Source organism: Carcharodon carcharias, chromosome 4 (assembly GCF_017639515.1).
Source record: "Carcharodon carcharias isolate sCarCar2 chromosome 4, sCarCar2.pri, whole genome shotgun sequence".
Taxonomy (NCBI): domain Eukaryota; kingdom Metazoa; phylum Chordata; class Chondrichthyes; order Lamniformes; family Lamnidae; genus Carcharodon; species Carcharodon carcharias.
In genome coordinates this window covers 114162617-114182222 of record NC_054470.1, presented here as the reverse complement: position 1 = coordinate 114182222, position 19606 = coordinate 114162617, and the positions used below count along the sequence as shown (strand labels likewise).

Genomic DNA, 19606 nt, shown 5'->3' with positions numbered 1-19606 from the left:
AACAATTGCACCATCCAATTGTGTCTCTACCCTCTCTACAAGAACAATTCCACCATCCCATTGTGTCTCTACCCTCTCTCTACAAGAACAATTCCACCATCCCATTGTATCTCTACCCTCTCTCTACACGAACAATTCCCCCATCCCATTGTGTCTCTACCCTCTCTCTACAAGAACAATTCCACCATCCCATTGTGTCTCTACCTTCTCTCTCTTCAAGAACAATTCCCCCATCCCATTGTGTTTCTACCCTCTCTCTCTACAAGAACAATTCCCCCATCCCACTGTGTTTTTACCCTCTCTCTCTACAAGAGCAATTCCCCCATCCCATTGTGTTTCTACCCTCTCTCTACAAGAACAATTCCACCATCCCATTGTTTCTCTGCCTTCTCTACAAGAACAATTCCACCATCACATTGTGTATCTGCCCTCTCTGCAAGAACAATTCCACCAACCCATTGTGTCTCTACCCTCTCTACAAGAACAATTCCCCCATCCCTTTGCGTTTCTACCCTCTCTTTCTACAAGAACAATTTCCCCATCCCACTGTGTTTTTACCCTCTCTCTCTACAAGAACAATTCCATCATCCCATTGTGTCTCTGCCCTCTCTACAAGAACAATTCCACCTTCCCATTGTGTCTCTGCCCTCTCTACAAGAACAATTCCACCATCCCATTGTGTCTTTACCCTCTCTACAAGAACAATTCCACCATCCCATTGTGTCTCTGCCCTCTCTACAAGAACAATTCCCCCATCCCATTGTGTCTCTATCCTCTCTACAAGAACAATTCCACCATCCAATTGTGTCTCTACCCTCTCTACAAGAAGAATTCCACCATCCCATTGTGTCTCTACCCTCGCTCTACAAGAAAAATTCCACCATCCCATTGTATCTCTACCCTCACTCTACAAGAACAATTCCCCCATCCCATTGTGTTTCTACCCTCTCTCTGCAAGAACAATTCCACCATCCCATTGTGTCTCTACCTTCTCCCTCTACAAGAAAGGTTCCCCCATCCCATTGTGTTTCTACCCTCTCTCTCTACAAGAACAATTCCCCCATCCCATTGTGTTTCTACCCTCTCTCTACAAGAACAATTCCACCATCCCATTGTGTCTCTACTCTCTCTACAAGAACAATTCCTCCATCCCATTGTGTCTCTGCCCTCTCTACAAGAACAGTTCCCCTATTCCATTGTGGCTGTACTCTCTCTCTCTACCAGAACAATTCCCCCATCCCATTGTGTTTTTTACCCTCTCTAAAAGAACAATTCCATCATCCCATTGTATCTCTTCCCCTTCTCTACAAGAACAATTCCCCCTTCCCTTTGTATCTCTACCCTCTCTCTACAAGAACAATTCCACCATCCAATTGTGTCTCTACCCTCTCTACAAGAACAATTCCACCATCCCATTGTGTTTCTACCCTCTCTCGCTACAAGAACAATTCCCCATGCCATTATGTTTTTACCCTCTCTCTCTACAAGAACAATTCCCCCATCCCATTGTGTCTCTACCTTCTCTCTCTACAAGGACAATTCCACCATCCGACTGTGTCTCAACCCTCTCCCTCTACAAGAACAATTCCCACATCCCATTGTGTCTCTACACTCTCTTTACAAGAACAATTCCACCATCCCATTGTGTCTCTACCCTCTCTACAAGAACGATTCCACCATCACATTGTGTATCTGCCCTCTCTGCAAGAACAATTCCACCAACCCATTGTGTCTCTACCCTCTCTACAAGAACAATTCCCACATCCCTTTGTGTTTCTACCTTCTCTTTCTACAAGAACAATTTCCCCTCCCACTGTGTTTTTACCCTCTCTCTCTACAAGAACAATTCCACCTTCCCATTGTGTCTCTGCGCTCTCTACAAGAACAATTCCACCATCCCATTGTGTCTCTACCCTCTCTACAAGAACAATTCCACCATCCAATTGTGTCTCTACCCTCTCTACAAGAAGAATTCCACCATCCCATTGTGTCTCTACCCTCGCTCTACAAGAACAATTCCACCATCCCATTGTATCTCTACCCTCTCTCTACAAGAACAATTCCCCCATCCCATTGTGTTTCTACCCTCTCTCTGCAAGAACAATTCCACCATCCCATTGTGTCTCTACCTTCTCCCTCTACAAGAACAGTTCCCCCATCCCATTGTGTTTCTACCCTCTCTCTCTACAAGAACAATTCCACCATCCCATTGTGTCTCTGCCCTCTCTACAAGAACAATTCCCCCATCCCATTGTGTCTCTCTCCTCTCTACAAGAACAATTCCACCATCCAATTGTGTCTCTACCCTCTCTACAAGAACAATTCCACCATCCCATTGTGTCTCTACCCTCTCTCTCTACAAGAACAATTCCATCATCCCATTGTATCTCTACCCTCTCTCCACAAGAACAATTCCTCCATCCCATTGTGTCTCTACCCTCTCTCTACAAGAACAATTCCACCATCCCATTGTGTCTCTACCCTCTCTACAAGAACAATTCCCCTATCCCATTATGGCTCTACGCTCTCTCTCTACAAGAACAATTCCCCTATCCCATTGTGTCTCTATCCTCTCTACAAGAACAATTCCACCATCCAATTGTGTCTCTACCCTCTCTACAAGAACAATTCCCCCATCCCACTGTGTCTCTATCCTCTCTACAAGAACCATTCCACCGTCCAATTGTGTCTCTACCCTCTGTACAAGAACAATTCCATCATCCCATTGTGTCTCTGCCCTCTCTACAAGAACAATTCCACCATCCCATTGTGTCTCTGCGCTCTCTACAAGAACAATTCCACCATCCCATTCTGTCTCTACCCTCTCTACAAGAACAATTCCACCATCCCATTGTGTTTCTGCCCTCTCTACAAGAACAATTCCCCCATCCCATTGTGTCTCTATCCTCTCTACAAGAACAATTGCACCATCCAATTGTGTCTCTACCCTCTCTACAAGAACAATTCCACCATCCCATTGTGTCTCTACCCTCTCTCTACAAGAACAATTCCACCATCCCATTGTATCTCTACCCTCTCTCTACACGAACAATTCCCCCATCCCATTGTGTCTCTACCCTCTCTCTACAAGAACAATTCCACCATCCCATTGTGTCTCTGCCTTCTCTCTCTTCAAGAACAATTCCCCCATCCCATTGTGTTTCTACCCTCTCTCTCTACAAGAACAATTCCCCCATGCCATTGTGTTTTTACCCTCTCTCTCTACAAGAACATTTCCATCATCCCATTGTATCTCTACCCTCTCTCTACAAGAACAATTCCACCATCCCACTGTATCTATACCCTCTCTCTACAACAACAATTCCACCTTCCCATTGTATCTCTACCCTCTCTACAAGACCAATTCCATCATCCCATTGTATCTCTACCCTCTCTCTACAAGAATAATTCCACCTTCCCATTGTATCTCTACCCTCTCTCTACAAGAACAATTCCACCATCCCATTGTGTCTCTACTCTCTCTCTACAAGAACAATTCCACCATCCCATTGTGTCTCTACCCTCTCTACAAGAACGATTCCACCATCCCATTGTGTCTCTGCCCTCTCTACAAGAACAATTCCACCATCCCATTGTGTCTCTACCCTCTCTACAAGAACAATTCCCCTATCCCATTATGGCTCTACCCTCTCTCTCTACAAGAACAATTCCCCTATCCCATTGTGTTTCTACCCTCTCTCTCTACAAGAACAATTCCTCCATCCCACTGTGTTTTTACCCTCTCTCTACAAGAACAATTCCCCCATCCCATTGTGTTTCTACCCTCTCTCTACAAGAACAATTCCATCATCCCATTGTATCTCTACCCTCTCTCCACAAGAACAATTCCTCCATCCCATTGTGTCTCTACCCTCTCTCTACAAGAACAATTCCACCATCCCATTGTGTCTCTACCCTCTCTACAAGAACAATTCCCCTATCCCATTATGGCTCTACGCTCTCTCTCTACAAGAACAATTCCCCTATCCCATTGTGTCTCTATCCTCTCTACAAGAACAATTCCACCATCCAATTGTGTCTCTACCCTCTCTACAAGAACAATTCCCCCATCTTCCTGTGTCTCTATCCTCTCTACAAGAACCATTCCACCGTCCAATTGTGTCTCTACCCTCTGTACAAGAACAATTCCATCATCCTATTGTGTCTCTGCCCTCTCTACAAGAACAATTCCACCATCCCATTGTGTCTCTACCCTCTCTACAAGAACAATTCCCCTATCCCGTTATGGCTCTACCCTCTCTCTCTAGAAGAACAATTCCCCTATCCCATTGTGTTTCTACCCTCTCTCTCTACAAGAACAATTCCCCTATCCCACTGTGTTTTTACCCTCTCTCTACAAGAACAATTCCCCCTCCCGTAGTGTCTCTACCCTCTCTCTACAAGAACATTTCCACCATCCCATTGTGTCTCTACTCTCTCTACAAGAACAATTCCTCCATCCCATTGTGTCTCTGCCCTCTCTACAAGAACAGTTCCCCTATTCCATTGTGGCTGTACTCTCTCTCTCTACAAGAACAATTCCCCCATCCCGTTGTGTTTTTTACCCTCTCTACAAGAACAATTCCATCATCCCATTGTATCTCTACCCCTTCTCTACAAGAACAATTCCACCTTCCCATTGTATCTCTACCCTCTCTCTACAAGAACAATTCCCCCATCCCATTGTGTCTCTACCCTCTCTCTACAAGAACAATTCCCCCATCCCGTTGTGTCTCTACCCTCTCTCTACAAGAACAATTCCACCATCCCATTGTGTCTCTACTCTCTCTACAAGAACAATTCCACCATCCAATTGTGTCTCTACCCTCTCTACAAGAACAATTCCCCTATCCCGTTATGGCTCTACCCTCTCTCTCTACAAGAACAATTCCCCTATCCCATTGTGTTTCTACTATCTCTCTCTACAAGAACAATTCCCCTATCCCACTGTGTTTTTACCCTCTCTCTACAAGAACAATTCCCCCATCCCGTAGTGTCTCTACCCTCTCTCTACAAGAACAATTCCACCATCCCATTGTGTCTCTACTCTCTCTACAAGAACAATTCCTCCATCCCATTGTGTCTCTGCCCTCTCTACAAGAACAGTTCCCCTATTCCATTGTGGCTGTACTCTCTCTCTCTACAAGAACAATTCCCCCATCCCGTTGTGTTTTTTACCCTCTCTACAAGAACAATTCCATCATCCCATTGTATCTCTACCCCTTCTCTACAAGAACAATTCCACCTTCCCATTGTATCTCTACCCTCTCTCTACAAGAACAATTCCCCCATCCCCTTGTGTCTCTATCCTCTCTACAAGAGCAATTCCACCATCCCATTGTTTCTCTACCCTCTCTCTATAAGAACAATTCCACCATCCCATTGTGTCTCTGCCCTCTCTACAAGAACAATTCCTCCATCCCATTGTGTCTCTGCCCTCTCTACAAGAACAATTCCCCTATCCCATTGTATTTCTGTCCTCTCGACAGGAACAATTTTCCACAGTTCATCCCCACCTTTCTCCCCTAAGTCCTGCAAATATTTTCTCTTCAGATAATTATGAATTCCCTCTTGAAAGCCTTGTTTTAATCTGCCTCCACAATACTTTCAGGTAGTGCATTCCTGATCCTAACCAGGCACTGTGTAAAAACATCTTTCCACCAATATGAACAGTTCATCCCTATCTACTCTGTCCATATCTCTGATGGTTTTGAGCACTTCTATCAAATTTCCTCTCGACCTCTTCCCGACAGATGCTGTCAGAATAAGAATTGTTCCCAAGTGGTGTTGGGGCATGGGTCGTTGAAGTCTACACAGCACCACAGCGCAAGCCCACTGAAACAAGTGGAATGCATAGTAAAAGCAAAGCAAGATCCCAGCACCATGGGAGCCTTCTGAGCTGTATGATTCTTGATAAAAATAATTTGAGTTTTACAGATCATTTTGTGTGTGGTCTATATCAGTGTTTATGAGAAGACCTGTAGTGCTAATACGTCCCATCCCACGTGTTTTGCAGCCTATGAAGCAGTTTCTTGAAGTTGACTGTAGGAAACATGGTAATTTGCACACAGCAAGCTCCCACAAACAGCATTGAGATAATCAGATAATCTGTTTTAATGATATTGATCGAGTGATGAATATTGGCCACAATGCCAATGATACCTTCCCTGTTTTTCTTCAAAATTTTGGCCCTTTACTTTCACCTGAGATGGCAGATGGGGTCTCAGTTTAATGTCTCACCCAAAAGATAGCACCCATTTCTTATTTATTCATGGATTTTGATTGCTGCAGGCAAAGCCAACATTTATTGCCCACCTTAATTGGTTTTGAGAGTGGTGAGCCGCCTTCTTAAACCTTATTTGTGCAAGGTGTGACTCTAACCATTGGAGAGTTTTCCCCCTGATTCCCATTGACTTCAGTTTTGCTAGGGCTCTTTGATGTCACACTCAGTCAAATCATAGAGATCTACAGCGCAGAAAAAGGCCCTTTAGCCCATCGAGTCTGCGCAGGTCAAACAAGTACCTAATTATTCTAATCCCATTTTCCAGCACTAGGTCCATAGCCTTGTATGCTATGGCATCGCAAGTGCACATCCAAATATTGCTTAAATGTTATGAGGGTATCTGCCTCTACCACCCTTTTAGGCAGTGAGTTCCAGATTCCCATCACCCTCTGGATGAAAAAATTCTCCCTCACGTCCCCTCTAAACCTCCTGCCCCTTACCCTAAATCTATGCCCCCTTGTTATTGATTCCCCCCACCAAGGGGAAAACTTCCTTCCTGTCTACCCTATCTGTGCCCCTCATAATTCTATACACCTCAATCATGTTCCCCCTCAATCTCCTCTGCTCCAGGGAAAATAACCCCAGTCTATCCAATCTCTCCTCATAACTAAAACTCTCCAGCCCAGGCAACATGCTGGTAAATCTTCTCTGCATTCTCACTAGTGCAATCGCATTCCTCCTATAATGCAGATTCCAGAACTGCACACAATACTCTAGCTGTGGCCTAGCCAGCATTTTATACAGTTCCCGCATAGCCTCCCTGCTCTTATATTCTACGTCTCGGCCAATACAGGCAAGTATCCCATATGCCTTCTTAACGACCGTATCTACCTATCCCACTACCTTAAAGAACCGGTGGACATGCACACCAAGGTCCCTCTGATCCTCGGTAGTTCCCAAGGTCCTACCATTCATCATGTATTCCTGTGCCTTGTTTGTCCTGCCCAAGTGCATCACTTCACACTTATCCAGATTAATGCTGCCTTGATGTCAAAGGCAGCTGCTTTTGCCTCTGACGTTGCAGCATCAGAAATGTCATCATGGATTGTCTGCTCAAGTCTGTGGAGTGTGGATCGAATTGACAACCTCCTGTTTTCAAGATGGGAGTGCTACCGATTGAGCTACAGCTGACACCTTTGCTCTGTACAAACCTCCCACTCAAATTACCTCTTCTAACCATCCAGAGACTTCAGTACATAATCTATGCTGACAACCGCCAGTGCAGTATTGGTTAGGTGATGCACTGTCGGACATGCCACCTTTCTACTGAGATGTTAAACCTTGAAGCCATGTCTTCCCTCTTAGATGTGAAAAAAGAAAGACTTAAATTTATATGGTGCCTTTCATAACTACCGGACATCCCAAAGCTTTACAGCCAATGAAGCGCTTTTGAAGTAATGTAGAAGAGCTTATGTAATGTAGGAAACATGACAGCCAATTTTCACACAAACATAATGTGATAATGACCAGATTGTCTGTTTGTGTGACGTTGATTGAGGGATAAATATTGACCAGGACACCAGGAAAAAACCCCCTGAGAGCACAGGCAGGGCCTCCGTTTAAAGTCTCATGAAAAACAGCACCTCCAACAATGCAGCACTCCCTCAATGCTGATCCTCCAATGGTGGAACACTCCCTCAATACTGACCCTCCAACAGCAGAACACTCCCTCAATACTGACCCTTCAATAGTGGAACACTCCTTCAATACTGAGGCTCCGTGAATGCAGCGCTCCCTCAGTACACACCCTCCGACAGTACAGTGCTCCCTCAGTACTGACCTCCAACAGTGCAGCACTTCCTCGGTACTGACCTTCCAACAGTGCAGCACTCCCTCATTACTAATCTTCGGACAGTGTAGTTTTCCCTCAGTACTCACACTTTGACAGTGCAGTGCTCCCTCAGTACTGACCCTCCGACAGTGCAGCACTCCCTCAGTATTCACACTCTGACAGTGCAGCCCTCCCTCAGTACTGGTCGTCCGACAGACAGTGCAGCATCTCCTCAGTACTGACCCTCTGACAGTGCAGTGCTCCCTCAGTACTGATCCTCCAACAGTGCAGCCCTCCCTCATTACTGACCCTCTGACAGTCCAGCCCCCCCCCTCAGTACTGACCCTCCGGCAATGCAGCCCTCCCTCAGTACTGACGCTCCGACAGTGCAGCCCTCCCTCAGTACTGACCCTCCGACAGTGCAGACCTCCCTCAGTACTGACCCTCCAACAGTGCAGCCTTCCCTCAGTACTGACCCTCCGACAGTGCAGCCTTCCCTCAGTACTGACTCTCCGACAGTGCAGCCCTCCCTCAGTGCTGACTCTCCGACAGTGCAGCCCTCCCTCAGTACTGACCCTCCGACAGTGCAGCCCTCCCTCAGTACTGAACCTCCAACAGTGCAGACCTCCCTCAGTACTGACCCTCCGACAGTGCAGACCTCCCTCAGTACTGACCCTCCGACAGTGCAGCCCTCCCTCAGTACTGACCCTCCGACAGTGCTGCCCTCCCTCAGTGCTGACTCTCGAACAGTGCAACCCTCCCTCAGTACTGACCCTCCGACAGTGCAGCCCTCCCTCAGTACTGATCCTCCGACAGTGCAGACCTCCCTCAGTACTGACCCTCTGACAGTGCAGCACTCCCTCAGTACTCACACTCTGACAGTGCAGCCCTCCCTCAGTACTGACCCTCCGACAGTGCAGCCCTCCCTCAGTACTGACCCTCCGACAGTGCAGCCCTCCTTCAGGACTGACCCTCCGACAGTGCAGCACTCCCTCAGTACTGACCCTCCGACAGTGCAGCACTCCCTCAGTACTGCAGTGGAGTGTCAACCTTGATATTTGGTACTTGATATATCCTGAAATGGGTCAACTCAGTTTCTGCTGAACCTTTACTGAAAAATTCAGCATTGTCATTATCTATGAGATATATTGTTTACTCTGATGCAGATGATTTTTGTTCATCTTGCTGAACTGTTCGAAAGCTGTGGTTACATTGCAGGCCAGATTATAGAGAATTAGTGGCTCCTGAAAAATCAACTTTGCACATGTAAAGTTCTTGTTTAAAAGCCAGAATTCAAAGGTTGGCCCCTCCCTTTCTTTGGAGCATCATACAGCCCTCCAAAATTTCTGCTGTCATTCAATTCTGGCCACAAGCATGTGTGATTTCCATTGCTGCACCATTAACAATCGTATCTTCAGCTGCCTGGGCCCTAAGGCCTAGAATTCCCTCTCTAAATCTCTTTGCCTTTCTATCTTTCTTCCTTTTAAAATGTTCCATAAAACTTAGCTCTTTGGCCAAACTTTTGATCACCAATCCCAGTAACTCTTTATATGGCTTGGTGCCAAATTTTGTTTCATAATTATTCCTGTGCTACGTTAAAATTGCTATAGAAATGCAAGTAATTGATGTGATTGTGGAAACTTCAGACGTGCGATTGAGACCCTTCCAATAATTGTCAAGTGAATTTTGGTCCTTTGGCGATAGTATCTACAAACATGTAGATACAGTTACATTAATGGCACTCAGGCTTAACCATCTCCCATCTGTAAACTTCGATTCGCCTGAAGCCCTGCTGCTAGCATCTCATCCCACGCCAGGCATTGGGTTTGCTGGCCTACATTTCAGACTCTCAATGCCTCCAATTTAATATTCTTATTCTTGTGCCTAAACCCCTCCAATGTCTCACCCTTCCCTATCTCTGCAACCTCCTCCAGTTCCACGACCCAAACAGTGGTGAGAATGTGGAGCTATTGCTGCAGGTTGAAGCAAATAGTACAGATGCATTTAAGGGAAAACATTTGAGGGATAAAAGCAAAATATTGTGGTTGCTGGAAATCTGAAATAAAAACAGAAAGTGCTGGAAAAACTCAGCAGGTCTGGCAGCATCTATGGAGAGAGATGAGGGAGTCCTGAAGAAGAGTCATACAGACTCGAAACATTAACTTTGTTTCTGTCTCCACAGATGCTGCCAGACCTGCTGAGTTTTTCCAGCATTCTCTGTTTTTATTAAGCATATGGGGGAGAAGGGAATAGAAAGTTACAATGATGGATTTAGATGACGAAAGGTGGGAGGAGACTTTAGTGGAGCTTAAACACCAGCATGGACTGGTTAGGACAAATGGCCTATTTCTGTGCCATATGCCCTACGTAATCCTAACTAACCCTCCGAGATCTCTCCATTCCTTCAATTCCAGTCTTTTATGCATTTCCCAGAATTGAAAGCTCTGTCGTCTAGGTCCCACACCTTTGAATTCTCTATGTTAGCTCTATCTACCATTTCGAAGAAAGCTTGAATTTCTGTAGCAACTTTCCCAACCTCAAGACATCCCAAAGTGCTTTACAGCCAGTGATGTCCAGGCACTGTTGTAATGAGGAAATGCAGCAGCAATTTGTACACAGCAAGCTCCCACAAACATCAGTGTGATAATGACCAGGTCGTCTGTTTGTGAGGTTAATTGAGGAACACATATTGGCCAGGATACCGAGGAACACTCACCTGCTCTTCAAAATAGTTGACTATGATATATCTTACTTATATCTGAGAGGAAAGATGGGGCCTTGGTTTAACGTCCCATCCAAAAGTCGACACCTCCTAACAATGCAGCATTCCCTTCAGTACCCCTGTCAATGTGGGTTTTGTGCTCAGGTCTCTGAGGTGGGGATTGAACCCACAGCCTTCTGACTAAAAGGTAAGAGAATGCTATCCACTGAGCCCCACTAAGCATGCTGTTTTAGGATTCTCCTTTAAAACCATCTCTTTGACCACCCTTTTGGACTCCCTCCTTAAACTTCTTGCATTAGTTCGACATCCATTTTGGTCTGATTATGCCTCCATGAAGCACTCAAGAAGATTTTTATTCTGTGTTAAAAGGACTATATAAACATGAATTATTGTTTACTTTAACTGTGATGTTAATCTTTTGATTGCATCTTTAAGGATGCTCAAAATACAAACAGATCCTGTACTGATTTTTCTCTGAATTTACCCTGGTACTTGGTGCACTGATTTTGGCCCTGATTCTGATGTTAAATATAAAAACACACAAAAAAAAACCTCCCATTTTTAGAATTGGCTGTAAAAAATATGACTTTCAAAGCCCTCCTTTGAAAAACTATAATATTCCACCAGAGGGAGTCACACAAACTAAATACATCAGAGATCAAGTTGTCACCATTAGCACAGATGTAAAACTTCATCCATCACAAAGCAATAGCATATCCAGAAAGGTGGTTTTAGCTATTAAATATTTTCAGTCTCATTAGGAACGAATGTTATCAGCCAACAATTGGTTGAAGAGTTTAGGAAAGTCTGTTATTTTTCAATAGGCAATAATAAAACTGTAGATAATGGCGCTATTTGGGAATAATTCCATGAAATCACTGAAGGAGGCCATTTGACCCATCATGCAAGTGCTGGTTCTTTAAAAGGGCTATCCAATTAATTCCAGTCCCTCCTTGCTCTTTTCCCCGTAGCCCTGCATATTTTCCCCTCCAAGTATTTATGTAATTCCATTTTGAAAGTTACTGCATTTCAGTCAGTGCATTCCAGATCATCATAACTCACTGGTTTTGTTCATGTCACCTCTGGTTCTTTTGTCAATTACTTTGAACTTGTGTCACCCAGTTACCAACCCTCCTACCTTTGGAACACATTTCTCCTTATTTTTGAAAAATATACTTTATTCATAAAATATCTGAAGTAATATTACAAAACATTTCTAAATAGCCATCACAGAAAATGCAATCAGATTCAACTTTTACTCATGGATCATGAGGTGCTTCAATACATTCAATGAACTATTACAGCCATTTCAATATGGTCATTACAGACAGTCAGACAGTGCAATGGTATTGGAGTTATCAACATGCATCATTTTGCACTCTGAGGTGCTTCAATACAATTATGATACATTTAGTATTCACTACATACAATCTTTGTGACTCGTACAGCCAGAGGGGTCTATGTAATTCCCAGCCGCTCGGTGCACAATGGCAGAAAGGTCTTAGACAGCGACCCTTCCCCATTGCTCCTTTGCAGTGGCTGCCCCAAGCTTTAGTGCGTCCCTCAGCACATAGTCCTGGACCTTGGAATGTGTCAGTCTGCAACACTCGGTCGGGGACAACCTTATTTACTCTATATTCCACCAGATGGAGTTTCACACAGACGAGGCCACTACATGGTACTCGAGGCAGCTGCACAACAGCCACACACTGTAGGTGTTTCTTTCTTTATAGGACTACTGTAGCCAAAATAAGTGCACTGTATAAACCTACTCCTATTGCAAAATAACAATATATCCCAAAAGATGCTTTTGACAGGCTTGATCATGACACATTTTACCCCATGTTGCATCTGTACTTCATGGGTATTTTTACCTGTAAAGACATGTGAATACATCAAGTAAAGTACAAAGGGCTGAAACATTTTGGATTGCACTCACTGCTTTGCATGGAATCAAGAAATTTGACCCGTGACAATATTTATAATTTCAGAACAATAGGATTTGCTTAAGTCAGAAATTTGCTACCACTATAGTCCTACTGTTAATTCCTCATCCCAAACTGCATTACACGTCTAAGCTGCCACCCACCAAACTAAACATCTGCAAGAGAGGACTGGGACACCTATCCAGGCAGCACAGGTTTGCGCATTTGCCCCAACGTGCCACAACATAACAGTAAAACAAAAGCAAAATATGGTGGATGCTGGGAATGCAAAATATAAACTTTTTTTTTACGTTCACTCATGAGATGTGGGCATCACTGGCTAGGTCAGCATTTATTAAACAGACAATGCTGGGAAATATTCAGCAGTCAGGAGACAGAAGGTTGGCGTAGAAATCATTGCAGGGAATGTCTATGAGGGGACAGGTAGGGAGGGGCAGTTAAGGGGTAAGACAGGCTGGCTGTCCATATCCAAGACAACAAAGGAAGGATAAAATAATTGCAATCACAAAGGAAATCCTTGGTTTCTTTGATCAGCACACTCTTGGTTTGTGGATAAGATAGAAAGCAGACTGAAGGAATTTGAACAGAGAGGCAGAAGAGATGAGAATATAGATGCATTCAAGGACCTTGAAGCAAGGCAGTCATTGAAGAGGATGGGAGAGTGTTAGTCTGGGTATTTTAAGGAGGGGTAAGCACAGCAATTTTGTGGGATTGGACATTGCCTGTGAAAGAATGTCAGAACGTTTAACTAAGGAGAGGCAGTTAAGTTGTATAGCTATATAACTAACTAAAGATGACAAATGGTATTTGGTCAGCAATTAACATCTGGGCATCTTCATGCTGCAGTGTTTAACACAAAATTTGTTTAGTAAATTGCAATGCTTAAATTGCCACAAAGTTAACCTAAGCTTTGGTTTTTACACTTTCCCGAAGGTGTCGCAAGCTGTAGTACACTTCTATAGGTGATGTATTTCACTCTAATGGGCATTCACAGTAGGCATAAATATTGATTGTTCATAGACAATTTGGTCAAGAGGAAATCCAAGATACTTTGACATCTGCATTTCACAATGAGGGTCCCTGACTTGAGAGCAATTGAGAACAGGAATCTCAGCCAATTTTGTTTAATTTTTCTTCTCCTCCATTGCCTTCTGACACTAAGGTTTCTGCTACAGTTCCAAATGAAATTAGTTCACTCAGCAATGCTGCCCCAACTGAGATTAGTTAATACATTACTGACCAGTTATCAAACCTGAGAAATATATGCTCTGTGATATCACATCAGGGCAGTACGTTTACCTATTAGGGGGCTTATTTTGAGTTATTTTTAACCTGTAATAATAAATCCAGATATCTTTACAAATTATAATTAGTGGAGGTTGGACATATATTATAATTGAATCTTTATATTGAATGTTAAAAAGACCAATTAGTGCTGAAGGAAGGGAATTCCTCTTGTGCTGGTCACTTTTGCAAAACATTAGCATGAAATCCTATTTTATATGTGCACAGGCTTTATTTTTGCTAAAACTGTTGATTGTAAGAATTTTGCTTCAAGGATGTTCAATAATCTTTATTCATCCCAGCCACAATTTAATCATGTTTTTATCTTTTGTAGAGTTTTCAGCATTTACATTCATTAAGATGCTTGAAATTCCAAAGAAAGGAGATCCATTCCTCGACTTTGAGAAGAATGGAAAATGCAAGGTATCCTGAAGTGACAAAAGGCTGTACATGTATGTGTGCAGTGCATAACTGACTTGGCTCTGTGTTTCACATTCACTGATAAAGCTAAATGTGTTGATGTTTGCTTATCCTGTTTGTAAAGCAACCAAAGCATTTATTTTCTGTCTGCGTAATGAAACCTTGACATTTGGTACAGCCTTAATAAATTTAGTGATCTGCATTCCATTGACATATTTCTAATATATCTATCTATCAGTGTAACAGAGAGTGGGTTTGATTGACTCAAGACAGTGATATGTTATCATGGTTAATGTGTGTGTCAAAGAAGTTAACAATTGAAGTCGCTGTTCCTCGTGTCCATGAGACCTCCTGCTCCCTTGACCCTATTCCCAGCTGACTGCTGATGCACCCCACAGGAGAGTGTGAGAGGAGAGTGCAAGATGAGGACCCTGGGACAGGCAGTCAGTCAGCAGCACCTAGAGGAGAGTGTGAGAGAAGGACCCGGAGCCAGGCAGTCAGCAGCATCGAGAGGAGAGTGTGAGAGGATGACCCTGGGACAGGCAGTCAGCAGCACCTAGAGGAGAGAGCGAGAGCAGGACCTGTTTCTACCTGTCAGAGCCGAAGTGTGACATCAAAGGAAAACAGGTAGGTGATTGGTGGGTATCTCTTCCGTGTCTCTTTTGATTGGCTAAGTGGTTTAAATCAGGAAACGCAATTACAGCTGAAGAGTACAGTTAAGAAATTCACTTTTAAAATATTTAACATCAAAATTAATTAATTAGAATAGAGATGGCTGGCAGGTGATGTGTTGCAGCTGTAGTATGTGGGAGCTGGTGGACACTGGTGCGATCCATGGTGACCACATGTGCAGCAAGTGTTGGCTGCTCGAGGAACTTCAGCTCAGAATTGATGAGCTGGAGTCCAAGCTGCGCACACTGCAACACATCAGGGAGGGGGAGAGTTACCTGGACACTGTGTTTCAGGAGACAGCCACACCTCTTAGATTAAGTGACCAAGACTGGGAACTGAATATTCAAGGGTATTCCACATTCCGTGAAAATAAGCAAACAGGAAAAGGAATTGGCTTTGTTAATAAAGGAAGGTATCAATGTGGTGGTGAATAGTGATATAGATGCAATAGATCGTGATGTGGAATCAGTTTGGGTGGAATTAAGGAATAGCAAGGGGAAGAAGTCATGGCTGGGAGTCATCTATAGGTCCCCAAAGAGCTGCCTCACTGTAGGACAAAGTATAAATTTGGAAATAATGGAGGCATGTAAGAAGGGCACTACAATTGTCATGGATGATTTTAACCTGCATATTGACTGGACAAATCAGATTAGCAGGGGTAACATGGAAGACACATTTGTAGAGAGCATCAGGGATTGTTTCTTAGAGCAATACGTTGCAGAACCTACCCAGGTTTTAGATCTAGTAATGTGTAATGAGGTGAGATTAATACGAGATATCGTAGTTAAGGATCCTCTAGGGGGAAGCGATCATAACTTGGTAGAATTTTAAATTCAGTTTGAGAGTGAGAAACTTGGGTCTCAAACCAGTGTCCTTAACTTAAATAAGGGCAATTACCGAGGTATGAAGAAAGGGTCGTCTAAAGCGAGCTGGGAAAATAGACTTAGGGGAAGGTCAGTGGATGAGCAGTGGCAGATATTTAAGCAGATATTTCATAAGGCTCAGCAAAAATTTATCCCGGTCAAAAAGAAGGACTCAATGAGAAGGATGAACCACCCGTGGTTAATAAAGGAGAGTATCCAATCAAAAACTAAGGCATACAAAGTGGTACAAACTAATGGTAGGCCAGAGGATTGGGAATTTTTTTAGGAACCAGTAGCAGATGACTAAAAAGCTAATAAAGAGGCAGAAAATTGATTATGAAAGTAAGTTGGCAAGAAATATAAAAACAAACAACAGGAGCTTCTATGGGTATATAAAAAGAAAAACAGTGGCTAAAGTAAGCGTAGGACCCTTAGAGGATGTGACTGCAGAATTGATATTGGGGAACAGGGTGTCATGAAACTATTAATGTATATAATATTTTGGAAAATATTTTTCTTTTAAAATAAAGGTTTAGTCTATGGGTGTGTCTTAATTGGATTAAAGTCAGCTAGTCTGGGTGCTTTAATATGTACTAGTTTTGAGATGTAAACAGAGAGATAAAGTGCATTTGCATTTTTTGAATACACCATTCAAGAAGTGGGGTGAAAACTGATGCCTATCTAGCAGCTATCAAACAATATGTTTATATTACTAATAAAATTGGTACAATGAAAGAGGTTTCATTGTTAAAAAGTGGAGTTCAAAAAGGCTGGTGATACAATGAGAATTTGCATTCAATCAGTGGTGGTAGGTATAACTTTAGCAGTTTTCAGGTGTGCAGAGCAGAGGCAATGTTAGGTCAAAAGGCAGCTGTAAGCCTCCAACTGGCTCCACAAGAACCAAAGTGAAAAGAACCTCATTTTGAATTCGTACAGTGAAAATGCTTTACCTGGTATCTGGTTAAGTCAATGGGTTGCTGTAACCTTATTGGAGATTAGTTTGGCAATTAGTTAAAAGTTATGATAGTAGTAACTTGTAGCCATGTGTATATATATTGTAACCTGTATAAATTAATAAAATGTTTCATTTAGTTTAATGTAAAACCTCGAGAACTGGTGGTCTGATTCCTGAACTTAGAGTTGCATCTCAACATAACAATTATAGGTTATGGCATTTGTTTAAAGTTTCCCACTGGGATTTTTAAATAACTCAGCTTTACCAACTGCATCGGTCATAACACAGGGAAATGGCAGATAATTTAAACCAATATTTTGCATCGGTCTTCACGGTGGTAGACACTATAAACATCCCAAAGATATCAGATAAGTAAGGATCTATAGGGAGGAAAGATCTTGTAACAGTCTCTATCACGAGGGACAAAGTATTTGACAAACTAATGGGACTAAAGGCAGACAAATCGCCAGGATCTAATGACCTGCATTCAAGAGTTTTTAACGAACTGGCTACAGAGATAGTGGCGGTATTGGTCGAAATATTCCAGAACTCACTAGATTCTGGGAGGGTGCCAGTGGATTGGAATCCAGTGCCATAAGGATCAGTCCTGGGGCCTCAATTATTTACTATCCATAATAATGAATTGGAGGAGGGGGCAGAGTGTAATGTATCCAAATTTGCTGACAACACAAAAATAGGTGGGAGGGCATTTTGTGATGAGACATAAGGAATCTGCAAGGGGATGTAGACAGGCTGAGTGAGTGGGCAAAAACTTGGCAGATGGAGTCTAAAGTAGGAAAGTGTGAGATCATGCACTTTGGTGGGAAGAATTAAAAGACAGACTATTATTTAAATGGAGAGCGACTCTAAAAAAGTGCAGCACAGAGGGATCTGGGTGTTCTTGTGCGTGAAACACAAAAAGTTAGCATGCAAGTAATTAAAAAGGCAAATGGAATTTTGGCCTGTATTGCTAGGGGTTGGAGTTTTAAAATAGGAAAGCTTTGTAACACCTGTACAGGTGTTGGTGAGGCTGCACCTGGAGTATTGTGTACAGTTTTGGTCCCCATATTTAGGAAAGGATATACTGGCATTGAAGGCAGTTCAAAAGAGAATCACTAGGCTGATTCCTGGGATGAAGGGGTTGACTTATCAAGAACGGCTAAACAGGTTAGGTCTTTATTCATTAGAGTTTAGAAGAATGAGGAGTGATCTTATTGAAACGTATGAGATTCTGAGGGAGCTTGACAGGGTAGATGTTGAGAAGATGTTTCCACTAGTGGGGGAATCTCGAACTAGGGGACATAGTTACAGAATAAGGGGACACTCATTTAAAACTGAGATGCAAAGGAATTTCTTCTCTCAGAGAGTCGTGAATATCTGGAATTCTCTGCCCCAGAGAGTTGTGGAGGCTAGATCACTGAAAGTATTTAAGAAGGGGGTAGATAGATTTTTGAAATATCAGGGAGTTGAGGGCTATGTGGAACTGGCACAAAAGAGGATTAGAGGCCTGGGGCAGATCAGGCATGATCTTATTGAATGGTGAGGCAGATCTTATTGAACGGTGAGGCAGGCTTAAGGGGCTGAATGGCCTACTGCTCCAATTTCTTATGTCATCTCTTTCTGGCTCCCATGCTAAATGATGTTCCAAATGGTTTCCTTTGCTGAAGTTCTCTTCAAAGTCCTTGAACACGTCACCTCCCAAATCCATGCTTATCTTTCCCATAGCTCTGTGTTTGAATCTCTCCAATCAGGTTTCCACCCTACCGCAGCACCAAAATAGCCCAAATCAAAGTCACATATGTAGTCCTCCATGACTATGACCACAGTGCATTCCCCCTCCTCCTCCGGCTTGACCTGTCTATAAACTTTGACCTGATTGACCAGACTATCCTCCTCCAATATCTCTCCTGTGTTGTCCAGCTGAGCTGGACTACCATTGCTTCAGATGTCTGATAGTACTTTACAACCAATGAATATTTTTGAAGTGTAGTCACTATTATAATGTAAAAAACAGAGCAGCCATTTTGTAAACAACAAGCTCCCACACACAATGTGATGGCGAGCAGATACTCTCTATTTTTTTGGGTGATATTAATTGAGAGATAAATATTGGCAAGCACACTTGAGAGAACTCCCCCTTCTTCAAAAGGATGCCATGTGATCTTCTATGTCCCCCTGAGAGAGCAGACAGGGCCTTTCTTTAACATATCCTCTGTGAAGAATGGCACCTCCCTCATTCTTGTGTTCAGAGTGTCAGCCTTGATGTTGTGATCAAGTCTCTGGGCTGGGTCTTGAACTCACATCCTTCTGACTCAGAGACAAGAGTGTTGTTCACAGAGGCAGGGCTGATGTTTCGACAGTTGAAGAAAGCTCCTGGTGGACAGTGATCCCAATGCAAGATGTCTCAGAGTAGAAATTCAGGGGCATCACGCAAAAAAAATTCCTACAGAAAAATTTTTCTGTTTCCAGTCTACCAACAGGCCTAAAGCACAAAACAAGTAACCAGCATAGATGTGAGGTGCACTTCTAAATGTGCAGATATCTCCCTCTATAACATTTGGAACCTTTAAAGGGAGTGCACGATACAAAATAAAGACATCTAAATCCATACAGATTCTGGGTGTGAGTTAATTAGAACAACAATTGGCATTTATATAGCACCTTTCACATTATAAAGCAACACAAGTCAC

At 43.1% G+C, this 19606-nt stretch overlaps 1 protein-coding gene across 2 annotated transcripts in view; it reads left to right on the top strand.

Annotated features, from left to right (window-relative positions):
* The window catches only part of fxn (frataxin), a 106787-nt gene that overhangs the window by 77466 nt on the left and 9715 nt on the right, over positions 1 to 19606 (top strand). For both annotated transcript variants that reach the window (XM_041186472.1, XM_041186471.1), the window contains exon 2: positions 14341 to 14429. In XM_041186472.1, coding sequence (XP_041042406.1) covers positions 14341 to 14429 — 89 coding nt within the window. The remainder of the gene's footprint in view (positions 1 to 14340; positions 14430 to 19606) is intronic.